Source organism: Silurus aristotelis (genome assembly GCF_946808225.1).
Source record: "Silurus aristotelis genome assembly, chromosome: 12".
Classification (NCBI taxonomy): Eukaryota; Metazoa; Chordata; class Actinopteri; order Siluriformes; family Siluridae; genus Silurus; species Silurus aristotelis.
In genome coordinates, this window is record NC_139585.1 from 11865303 (window position 1) to 11878364 (window position 13062).

The 13062-nt window shown below is 37.1% G+C and overlaps 1 protein-coding gene and 1 long non-coding RNA gene across 2 annotated transcripts in view; both read left to right on the forward strand.

Moving 5' to 3' along the window:
* The window catches only part of LOC310734576, a 342084-nt gene that overhangs the window by 211481 nt on the left and 117541 nt on the right, over window positions 1-13062 (forward strand). The gene's annotated exons all lie outside the window — the stretch shown is intronic.
* Window positions 1-13062, forward strand: part of cdh12b (cadherin 12b) — a 136114-nt gene that overhangs the window by 84016 nt on the left and 39036 nt on the right. Inside the window, exons 5-6 of the mRNA XM_083556708.1 lie at window positions 3541-3708; window positions 5647-5834. Of these exons, the coding sequence (XP_083412834.1) occupies window positions 3541-3708; window positions 5647-5834 (356 nt within the window). The remainder of the gene's footprint in view (window positions 1-3540; window positions 3709-5646; window positions 5835-13062) is intronic.

Here is a 13062-nt window from a genome sequence, read left to right on the forward strand (position 1 = left end):
TTATTTATTTATCTGTTTTTTTCCCTCTTTCCCTAAATATATGTGTATATATTTGTATTTTCATGCACCTGTTCTATGTATTGTAATGCAAATTGTACTTGTTATTGTTACGTTGTTTGTATATGGCTAATTGTTTAATAAAAACATTTTTATAAAACAAACCTGTTGTACTTCCTGTATATCTTGAATGACAGGTGTCTTGTCCAACGATTGGTAATTGTTCCATTCACAAACTATACCTACCTTTTTCCAGTTTGTCTGAATTGTCGTTGTGTTTTCGAATTTGTTAGTGGTTTTTTTTTTTTTTTTTTTTTTTTTTTTGAGCAGCAAATAATAATATTCTTATGTAAAAAAAAAATAATAATAAATTTGCCTTTGCATTTATAAAAGTAAAAAAGTACACTTTTCAAAATAAATTGTCTTGTTCCAGGAAACATCAACAACCTTGATGGTTATTATTTTTTTAATTAGAAATGCGCTTTATTAATTAAGATCGCTCATTATTTTATAAAATACAACTAAACTTCTGTAGCATTCTTCTTTGTTGTTCAATTAAATTCAATCCATTGCTCTTTGAATAGAAATTGGCACAAAGCAGCTTTACAGAAATCTGGATGTAGATTTAGATCACTAATAAACAACATGAGGAAGAAATGTTGAGCCAGACTCAAAAGGGAATCTATTTGGATTACACCAGAGAGGGGGATTATAAATAATTGCAATTTACAGGTGTGGAAGGGCAAAGACAAAACAGTGTTAAATTGTGTTGAAGGATGTTAAGAATAAGCATATGGTATTGTATGGTATTGTATAAACATATTGTGAAGCCTTTATGATTACAGCAGTTGTTCTTAAGATATAATCAAAAACATCTATTTGTGTATCCACTAAAGCAAAGGTGAGTCATAGGCATAAATGAGTTGCTAATCATTCGAAAGATCTATATATGACTGCATAACAGAAGGTAACACAGGCATGAGGGCACCCTGGGATATCAGTATCCTGCCAGGGGGACATCAGCATCCCCTGATAGCTGACAGCATCAAAACATCCTTATTATCCTTAATTTGCTAACCCTGAAACCTCAGATCTGCACCTTAACTTAAGAGAAAAGCAATTTACTTTCTGATTAAGCAAATAGATTTTTAACCTGGAAACCCAAGACAGATGCTGAGTCCTGAACACTAATTAAAAAGGCTGTTCCTTAGGTAACAAAACAAACAATCAGACATTGTTCGGTATTATTCAAGGTACTAATTAAGATGCACTCAGATTCTGTGGGGTGAGTCCATTCGGTGCTTCATAGGTCATTAACATAATTTTCTGATCAATGCAAAGTTTTGCTGGGAGCCAAAGTAGCATAGATTAAGTAAAGATAATATGGACTGCTGCATTCAGGATTAACTGGAGCTTTAGGAACCTGATTTAAGATCCAGATAAGCTTAAATATAAAGTGAAAAGCTTTTTTCTGCATCACATAATAACATACTCTTAGATTAGCAATGTTTCGGAAAAAAATAGTAATATTATCCACACATGTTTTAAGCACACTGGAGTTCATAATCACAGCACATGCTTTCACTTCTTCACATGAAGGAATTAATATTTTGATCAGTTTTGCAGAAGTTACTTTTACTATCTGCTGCTGAGTCTAGTATAAGTAGTTCTGCCACACAGCTGCATGGCATCACAATAGTAGTAAAAGCTAATATAAAAAGATAAATGTACCCAGAGGCAGCATATATAAACAAACAAAGCCTTGACTAAGGAATATGGCCTTGTGAAGCATCAAACTGCTTTGTATGCATGGACTCATCCATTCGACATTAACTTTTACAAGCTAATGGCAATCAGTCAAATAGGACCAAAACCTGGAAAGAGCCATTCCCTAAACCGCAACAATTTGTTCTAGTTTATCTTAAAGAATATTGTGATCTATTTATTGCATTAAAAGCTGCACCGAGATCAGATAACACAAGTAATGCATTAGATCTAAAATAGCCATGTATGACTAAATGTAAGTCAGTATAAACATGCTTTTTTGCCCAGTATTGTACCTACTTAAAAAAAAAAAGGTTAATAAAAAAATACAAAATTTCCTGTCAGAATGAAGTCAATCCACAGGATCCAATTTAATTACAACATATCGACCCCATTAAATAAATGGTGAAAAGCTGCTTGATTTCATTACGTTGTGGCTGGTCTGAGCAATAGATTCACATCAGAGGGCAATTCTAAACTGTAACTCACTTTGAAATGTGGGGAAGCCATAGATATCCTGTCAACTCAATAGCCTTAAAAATCAATGTCCATGTGAGCAGGTGCTACATTTCACATTACCCAATAATCCAGTGAATGAAAAGTAAGCTTGCTTACATTTAATGGTATATCTTCTCTATTGTATGAAACATAATTTAAATGCTATTAAATAAACAGCAATCATGTGATATAATTGTCACAAAATTCTTATTTTCTATGAATTCAATTAAATATGACTATTCAACAGATGTGAAGCGTAGTTTAAATCAAAACACGTCATGCACTACTTGGATAAACATTTGTAAATAAGTAGGCACACATTCAAACATCACTGCTCTGACATCCCGAAAATCCGTTGGTTAGGATTCATTTAGACATCACTATCACTGGAACCACACAGAGTACTGATTCAATTTCCCGGGATTAAATTTCCTGTGCAGCCCAAAGGGGTTCATACTGTAACAGGAAGGACAAATCAACCTTCCTCGTGTAATGCTATAACAAAATTGATAACTCCTGTATAGACCTACATTACACACAGCAAGAGATATAAATAGAAAAAAAAAAAAAAAACGAACAGATAAATAGGAGAGAAAATGAGAATGGGAGGAAGGTGGGATCAATCATTCAGCACTTCACAGAGCCATGCGCTTTGCTAAAATTCGAACAGCGCATACCTTTCATGGTGTTCCCTTTCTCAAGAACCCAAGAGATAAAATGTGACATCTTTCCATATTACCTGATACCAGTGCATGAACCACCTCTAAGACCCTTTTAACCATCTACCTCAAAGTCTAATTTTGCCCGGTAGGGTGCTTACCTGATCTGTAAAAGCATCGTCTGGCATTAGATACGTTTTTCTGTACTTAAAATATAAAAGCAACAAGCTTGAGTCAGATACAAAGAATGAGCTCCTCACCAAATGACCTCCATTTTTTCAGAAAAGATCAGTGGAATTATTTTGTGATCAAGAATCAGTGTTGTTGACCAACTTTTAAGATCACATAAAACGTTTGCAAGCCAATTGGAATATCAATGGAACAAACAAAAAAAAACATTGTTCAGCATTTTTAGGATGCACTTTGGTAACTTTTATTTCTAAGGACTTTGTGCATTTAATGTTATGCTACTTGGCTGTGCCTCTTATCTGCAATATATTCTCTACATCCAAATTTTTTTTTATTCCACTTCTGAACATTGTTATGTTAGTCACCTCCTACATGCTGACCTAATTTCCAAAAAATGCTGATGCTTTTTCTTGACTTTGTTTTTGGTCAAAAGGAGTTATTAGGACTGCCCTACCTAAAATGGACCGTGAGGTTAAGGAGCTTTATCAGGTGATTATCCAGGCCAAAGACATGGGAGGCCAACTGGGAGGTCTGGCAGGAACCGCAACCATCAACATCACCCTTAGTGACGTCAACGACAACCCACCTAGATTCTCCAAAAGTAAGACATATATGATTACATTACTTTAATGATTTCAAGCTATTTTCTAAATGTAAAAGTTTTATTAGATACTGCAATAAAATTCAGAACATGTCGCAACACTTAAAGAGATTTTGGTAAACATTATTTTATATTGCAGTATATCAGATTTTTAAATAAATAATCAAGCTGATTTTCAGGGTACTTACACCACTTTCAAGAGCGCTTTACAGGGTGTTTGATCTGTCAAAGCTTTTTCATAAAAAAAAAAAAAAAAAAAAAAAAAAAAAGAAAGAAAACCAATAATAATAATAATAATAAAAACGCTTTATACAATTTTTTTTTTGTTTTGGAAAAAAAAAAATATTAAAATATATTCAATGCCATGTCTAATAAAAGGTCTAGAGTTGATTGTAGATATGGCATTTTAAATTGAAGTGCAAAGTTATTATCTCTAACCACCTAACACTGCTTCTGAATCATCCTGGCCCTCATGTTAATAATAATAATTTGTTGATGCACTGTGTGCTGAGGGTGACATGGAGATGACCTGGATAGAATTGCTGCTTTAAAGCTTTGAAACTGTGCACCTCCCATAGCATTCTGATGGCTGGATTGCCTACTAGGTGTGACTGAGTGCAAATGTGTGTGGGCATGTTGTCCTGTGATCAGTTTGTATTTTTCTATTGTTCTGGGGATAGGGACAGACTCCAACACAGGCACAACCAAGATAAAGGGGTTTCTGATCAATGAATAAATACAGATTAAGTTTTAAATACTCAATCTGTGACACCAAATTGGACAATATAGTTTCTCTTTTATTTAATCTTACTGTTGATTTCTAAGATTTGTTTTTTCTTTGCATCATTTTGTCATAATTTTTTAAAAGCGTACAGACACATACAGTGTCTCTATGTATTGTATATAACGGTGGACTTTATATTGTATAATAAAAGTGTATATTTGTGTAATTAGCTCAGGAGAGAATAGTTTGACATTTACTGCATGTTAGATTCTGTCCCTTGTGGATGTTTTTTTTCTTACCCTGTTTTTCTCGTTCAGTACATTGCTCTACATTGTCTAATGACTTTCCAATTAGCTGGGTTGTTTCCCCCCCTCAAAAAAAAGCCACTGAAAATTAACTGCATCTAATCAGTTCTACCAGTGGTGACTGCAGAACATTTAAAAAAAAGGGAGTCCAAAAAGATCAGAGAAAACTGGCTTGTATTTTATCTAACATTCAGAATAAATAGTATTTACAAAGTTACCCTACTGAATGTAAAGCTTAATTTAGTCTTCTGGAAACATAATTGAACACCACTCTAATGCTTTATGGTATGATTAAGGTAAAATCTGCAAAATGTGCAGCTAAAACTCTATAAATAATAATTGTTTATACACTTGGAAAATCATTTAAAAACGTAAGATTCAACATTAAACTTTACATTGCATGTTAAATTGGGGAGGTGGTAGCTCAGTGGTCAAGGAATTGGACTTTGGATCGGAAGGTCACAAATTCAAATCCAATCACCACCACCAAGCTGCCACTGTTTGGCTCTTGAGCAAGGCCCTTAACCCTCTCCTGCTTATTTGTAAGTTGCTCAAGGCATTTGCCCAAATGCCATAAATGTACAATGTGTACTTTTTCACCGTATATGTGAAGCCGACATTAAATGCTGCATCATATCGTGCAGTTTCAGTACAATGAGACACTGGATTATTCTTTGTGAATAATAAGATTATAATATTTAAATTTTATGGACCCCATCCAAGGAAGTCTTTACTGAATAGAGTGCATGTCTTTTTTTGTATATACAAATAGCCTAACTATCACAACTTCTCAATATTTACAAGATTAACACTGATCGTTATTTTGCCTTGTACGTCAATAAACTTTTTATAAACTTATCAAAATGGTACAAATTAATTAGAAGCCTAATCATATGTTTCCTACACCAGATACATTTCACTTGCGTGTGCCTGAGTCTTCAGCGGTGGGTTCTGCTGTGGGCCGAATCAAAGCCCATGACCTGGACATTGGTAAAAATGCTGAGGTGGAGTATAGCATTGTCCCCGGAGATGGAGGAGCCATGTTTGACATCATCACCAATGAGCACAACCAGGAGGGCATCATTATTCTCAGACAGGCAAGACTTTATTATTGCATTACACTCAGATACACACACACTCTGTGTGCAAAACACAATATATTTTGCCTGAAAAATTAAGATAGTCTTCTAATAATGCAACTGATATGCGAATACAGTACATAAACCTTTGCATGAAATGAATACCTTACTCTAACCAATTATTGAGTCAGTTTATCTTTTTTAATTATTCTTTCAAGAAGTTGTCATGCATGAGAATGTTGTATTGTACAAACAGGTATTATTTTAGTATGTAGGGTCATAGAAAGATTTAAATATATACCATTTGTTTTTGTGGTCTACTGGAAATATTTGTGCTGTTGCTTAGCATTCAGAAATGATGTCTAATTAGCTTAAGACATACTTATTTTACAAAGGCTATATCTCCCACCTGCATCATGTTAGATTTATTTAAAAGTTCATTCATCATTTTCTCCCGCTTATCCGTAATTCGGGTCACGGGGTCAGCAGTCTAAGCAGGCCCCCGCCTTCGACTGCTGCCCAATCCTCACAGCACCGTCCCTTACGGTCCCTCCTGCAGGTGGTGAGCCCACGGGAAGGCGGCCCCACGTCACTCCGACGTCACGGACCTTGATATTTCCCTCGTAAGGGAATATTTAAAATTTAAATTAAAATATTTATTTAAAAGTTAGAACAAAGAAAAACTTTTTTTGCTTATGATCAACTGTGGGCAATTGAAATACAATAGCTTGTCTGTTAAAACTGTGTGCACATATTTTCTTCTGAAAAAAGTGCAAATGAACCCAGACATGGACACAGTTTACTGCAAAACGCAAATATCAGTTAAATACACACCTGCATACAAGCATGACACCTTATAAAAACCCACTGTTGATACATTTTTTGGCTACTTTTTAGGTGTGTAACGGTACATGTATCCATAATGAAATTTTTCTTTGAGCACATTTTTTTGTATTATTATTATTATTACATTTAAAAACATACACACCAATGCAAGAGGTAAAAAAAAATAAAAAAAATAAAAAAATAAACTAATTGTTAGTGCAGTGTCACTATCGCTACTTACTCTGCACCAGAAATAAGATTTGCTGTCTGGCTAGCGCTGTGGATTCTTTATTTTTTAATTTTTTGTCCAGTTCCACGAATTTCTCTTAAAAGGAAAAAATCCTGACAATTCCATATATTGAGGAAGTGAATGAATGAAGAAATTAGTTGAAGTATGCTGAAATAAGTATAACAGTTAAGTAGATCATATATTTAGATAATTAAATGTTAAATGTAAAACACTCTCTCTCTCACACACACACACACACACACACACACACACACACACACACACACACACACACACACACACACACACACACACACACACTCCCATTAGGGGTCGCCACAGCGGATCATCTGTCTCTATACCCCCCTGTCCTCTACATCTGCCTCTTTTAAACCAACTACCTGCATGTTTTCCTTCACCACATCCATAAACCTCCTTGGCCTTTCTCTTTTCCATCTTCCTGGTGGCTCCATCCTCAGCATTCTCCTACCAATATACACTATGTCCCTCTTCTGCACATGTCCAAACCATCTCAATCGCGCCTCTCTCACTTCGTCTCCAAAACTTCCATGCGCTTATTTCTTAATAAACTTATTTCTAATCCTGTCCATCGTCATTACCCCCAACGAAAACCTCAACATATCACAATCAACAATCAGCTCTGCTATCTCCAGTTCCGCCCCCTGTCTTTTAGTCAATGCCACTGTCTCTAAACCATACAACATAGCAGGTTTCACCACCGTCCTATAAACTTTCCCTTTCACTCTTGCAAATACCCTTCTATCACAAATCCTGCTATCACTCTTCTCCACCCACTCCACCCTGCCTGACTATTTTCTTCACTTCCCTAACACACTATCCATTACTTTGCACTGTTGCCCCCAGGTACCTAAATTCCTTCACCTTCACCATCTCTCCTCCCTGCAACCGCACCACTCCACTGCCCTCTCTCTCATTTACACACGTGTTCTGTCTTACTCCTACTGACTTTTATTCCCCTTCTCTCCAGTGCATATCTCCACCTATCCAGGGTCTTCTCAACCTGCTCCTACTCTCACCACAAATCACAATATCATCACAATCATCATAGTCCACGGAGACTCCTGTCTGAGTTAGTCCATCAACCTGTCTTTTACAACTGCAAACAGGAAAGGGCTCAGAGCCGATCCTTGGTGCAATCCAACCTCGACCTTGAACCAGTCTGTCGTTCTTACTGCACACTTTACTGATGTCACACTGTCCTCATACATCTCCTGCACTACCCTTACATACTTCTCTGACACACCAGACTTCCTCATACAGTTCCACAACTCCTCTCTCGGCACCCTATCCTTCACTTTCTTTAAATCCACAAAGACACAATGCAACTCCCACTGACCTTCTATATAGTTCTCCATCAACATTCTCAAAGCAGATAATACGTATTGGTCTAACTTGCAGCACATCCTTCCCAGCTCGGTCCCCTGCCTGGCCAATCGGTACAAATCCTTTTCTCCCTCCTTAGTGTCCAACTTCACATACAGCACCTCATATGCCTGTTCCTTGGCTTTCACCACATCCCTCTTTACCTGCTGCCGCATCTCCTTGTACTCCTGCCTACTTCTCTCATCACTCTCATCACTGTTGATCCCAATTCTGTTTAGCCAACCTCTTTTTTCCTTATGCTCTCCTGCATTCCCTCATTCCACCACCACGTTTTTTTGTCATCCAGCACCTCTTTAGCACCACCAAACCCCTGTCTGACCTCTTCCCTGAATCTCACACTAAAGTCTTCCTCCTTCAGTTTCCACCATTTTATTCTTTTTTTTAGTCCTCACTCTCCTCCTCTTATTCTTTACCTCCAAAGCATCTCCTACATAGAACATAGTTCAACTGTGTGCACCTTCCTCCACTCTTATATGTCACCCTATGATCCTCCTTCTAAAAAAAAGTACTTACCCCTGCCATTTTCATCCTTTTAGCAAAATCTACCATCATCTGCCCTTCCACATTCCTCTCCTCAAGGCCATACCTACCCAGCACCTCCTCATCACCTCTGTTCCCTTCACCTACATGCCAATTAAAGTCTGCCCCGATCACCAATTGTTCTTTCCGAGGTACACCTTCTACCAATCCATCTAACTCATTTCAGAATTTTTCCTTCTCCTCCATCTCACAACCCACTTGTGGAGCATAAGCATTGATGACATTTATCATCACCCCTTTAACTTCCAGCTTCACGTTTATCACCCTATCAGAAACTCTTTTCACATCCACTTCATTCTTACTGTACTCTTTCTTCAGAATCACCCCAACACCATTTTTCTTTCCATTCACACCACGAAAGAACAGTTTAAACCCACCTCCAATGTTCCTGGCCTTACTCCTTCTCCACATGTTCTCCTGAACACACAACATATCTACCTTTCTCCTCTCTATCATATCAGCTCCCTCTCTCCCTTTACCAGTCATAGTACCAACATTTAAAGTACCAACTCAAACCTCCACTGTCCTACACTTCTCCTTTTCCTGCTGTCTCTGTAGACATCTTTCTCCTCTCCTCCTTCGGCCAACAGTAGCCCAATTTCCACCAGTACCCTGTTGGCAAATAAAAATGTCGTGGCCTCGACCGATCCGGTATGAATTTCTGATTTGTGATCTGCATATTTCATTTGGCACATGTTTTATTCTGGATGCCCTTCCTAACGCAACCCTCCTCACTTATCCGGGCTTGGGACTGACACAAAGAGTTCACTGGCTTGTCCAACCCTAATGGATGGGTTAATTAAATTGTATTTATTTTTTATTTTGCCAATTTAATTAATTACAAACTTTAATCAATATAACAAAGAGTGTATTTCATTAATTTGATTTATTTTATTTTATTTGTATAAAATATTATAAAATAGTATTTTATACATTAATTAACCACACAGGCATTTTGTTTAAAATTGTTATAAAACTGTAAACTGTTCAAATATTGATGATCGCAAATGTTAATAGTAATAAAAAAAAAAACGCGTTCAGAAAAAAGATGGCAAGCAATTTTATGTTTTACATTTCCCCCCCTACCCATACCAAAATGTGAACAAACCGAGACCTAAAAACAAGGTAGATACCGAATTTTGTGTTCCGCTACACCCCTGTTACGTTTATTTCATTATGGCAAAAAAGAAATGCTGTAATTTTTTACTGCTCAAAAGCTAAATAACTAAATTTCACATTAACATGGTTGTGTTTAATAGAATGCTTTCCACATCCTGGTTATGATCACTGCAATCGTAACAATAATAAGAGGTTTTGAAAAAAATATTTTTTTTCATTGTTACTTGTATCTTAGAAAATTACCCTAAGCTGTTTAGGTGTCCCAAATTTCTCCATGCATGAAGGTATATGTTTTCTATGAGATGTGCCTTCATTAGCGGCTGTTTGTGGACCTCCTTTTCTAAATGTTTGCTCAGTGCTTAAGATGTTTGAGTTCTTATTGGAAGGTCATGAGTTTAAATAGGCCTAGGACCATAAGCTACCACTGCTGGGCCCCTGCCCAAAGCAATTAACCCTTAACTGCTCAGGTGTATAAAAAGCTAGATAGTTTAAGTCAGTCAAGATAAGGCCTTCTGCAAAACGACCAGTGTAAGTGTTTGAAATTGCTAGTGTGACATTAACATGTGTGTTGTGCTTACCATGTTTTTGTGTTTCAAAAGTGGGACATCTGCTTATCAGTCTGCTTTGCCTGTTGGCAATCACACTTTCTCTCTGTAAATGAACTTATACAGTGCTCAAATTGAGTCAATTCTTAAAGGGGGGGGGGGGGGGGGGGGGTTCCCCAGTTAGACCCCCCTAAGTCTATTTTTTACTTGTCATGGGGGGGGGTCCCTAATGCCTTATGGGGGGTCCTGGATCCCCCCATCCCCCCTCAATTAGAGCACTGATCTTATACCATAGAAATTATTTAATAATCAAGGTCAAAACTGTGCCTAACTAAAATATAACTTAGCTTTAGTATTAATTAGTCATTATGTGCACTCATCAGCAAATAAAACAATTTCTGTTCTTTTATTCTTACTGGCTCTATGCAAGAAACACATTGTTATAAATGATCTCAACTTGAGAAAAAAAAAAAAAGGTAAATAATTAGGTTTAATCAGTAAAATAAGTATGAAATTATAGTTCATTTATATGTTAGTTTATTATGTCATGTGATATCACATGATTGTAATGAGTTAACTGGTGATTAATCACAACTTAATTGCACATTTTTATCTTTTCTAAATGTACCTTAAATGTATACTTTTCAAGTTTTTAATACTTTAATCAACATAGGCATGAACAAATATTGATACTTTTAGCAATGTATGTTTATTATTAGTGAAACCAAATTGAACATAGAGCACAAAGACAAAACAATCTTCTAAATGTTTGAAAGTAATTGTGGTGTTTTAAATTACGTAAATCATCAGTAGACCAAACTGAACTTTTGCTGTTTCCACATGGATGGTTTTAATTGCCGTATTTTGGTGCTTGATTCAAGGCAGTAAAACAAATGTTTAGTGATTTAAAATATTTATTTATATTTTTTAAATTTCAGTAAAAAAAAGGATGTTGTGAATAAATGGGTTGCGTTGAATGTTTTAATTTTGCTCTTATATATACAGTGAGGAAAATAAGTATTTGAACACCCTGCTATTTTGCAAGTTCTCCCACTTAGAAATTATGGAGGGGTCTGAAATTGTCATCGTAGGTGCATGTCCACTGTGAGAGACATAATCTAAAAAAAATAATCCATAAATCACAATGTATGATTTTTTAACTATTTATTTGTATGATACAGCGACAAATAAGTATTTGAACACCTGAGAAAGTCAATGTTAATATTTGTTTGTTTGCAATTACAGAGGTCAAACGTTTCCTGTAGTTTTTTACCAGGTTTGCACACACTGCAGGAGGGATTTTGGCCCACTCCTCCACACAGATCTTCTCTAGATCAGTCAGGTTTCTGGCCTGTCGCTGAGAAACACGGAGTTTGAGCTCCCTCCAAAGATTCTCTATTGGGTTTAGGTCTGGAGACTGGCTAGGCCACGCCAGAACCTTGATATGCTTCTTACAGAGACACTCCTTGGTTATCCTGGCTGTGTGCTTCGGGTCATTGTCATGTTGGAAGACCCAGCCTCGACCCATCTTCAATGCTGTAACTGAGGGAAGGAGGTTGTTCTTCAAAATCTCACAATACATGGCCCCGGTCATCCTCTCCTTAATACAGTGCAGTCGCCCTGTCCCATGTGCAGAAAAACACCCCCAAAGCATGATGCTACCACCTCCATGCTTCACAGTAGGGATGGTGTTCTTGGGATGGTACTCATCCTTTTTCTTCCTCCAAACACGTTTAGTGGAATTATGACCCAAAAGTTCTATTTTGGTCTCATCTAACCACATGACTTTCTCCCATGACTCCTCTGGATCATCCAAATGGTCATTGGCAAACTTAAGACGTGCCTGGACATGTGCTGGTTTAAGCAGGGGAACCTTCCGTGCCATGCATGATTTCAAACCATGACGTCTTAGTGTATTACCAACAGTAACCTTGGAAACGGTGGTCCCAGCTCTTTTCAGGTCATTGACCAGCTCCTCCCGTGTAGTTCTGGGCTGATTTCTCACCTTCCTTAGGATCATTGAGACCCCACGAGGTAAGATCTTGCATGGAGCCCCAGTCCGAGGGAGATTGACAGTCATGTTTAGCTTCTTCCATTTTCTAACGATTGCTCCAACAGTGGACCTTTTTTTCACCAAGCTGCTTGGCAATTTCCCCGTAGCCCTTTCCAGCCTTGTGGAGGTGTACAATTTTGTCTCTAGTGTCTTTGAACAGCTCTTTGGTCTTGGCCATGTTAGTAGTTGGATTCTTACTGATTGTATGGGGTGGACAGGTGTCTTTATGCAGCTAGCGACCTCAAACAGGTGCATCTAATTTAGGATAATAAATGTAGTGGTGGTGGATATTTTAAGGGCAGACTAACAGGTCTTTGAGGGTCAGAATTCTAGCTGATAGACAGGTGTTCAAATACTTATTTGCAGCTGTATCATACAAATAAATAGTTTAAAAATCATATATTGTGATTTCTGGATTTTTTTTTTTAGATTATGTCTCTCACAGTGGACATGCACCTACGATGACAATTTCAGACCCCTCCATGATTTCTAAGTGGGAGAACTTGCAAA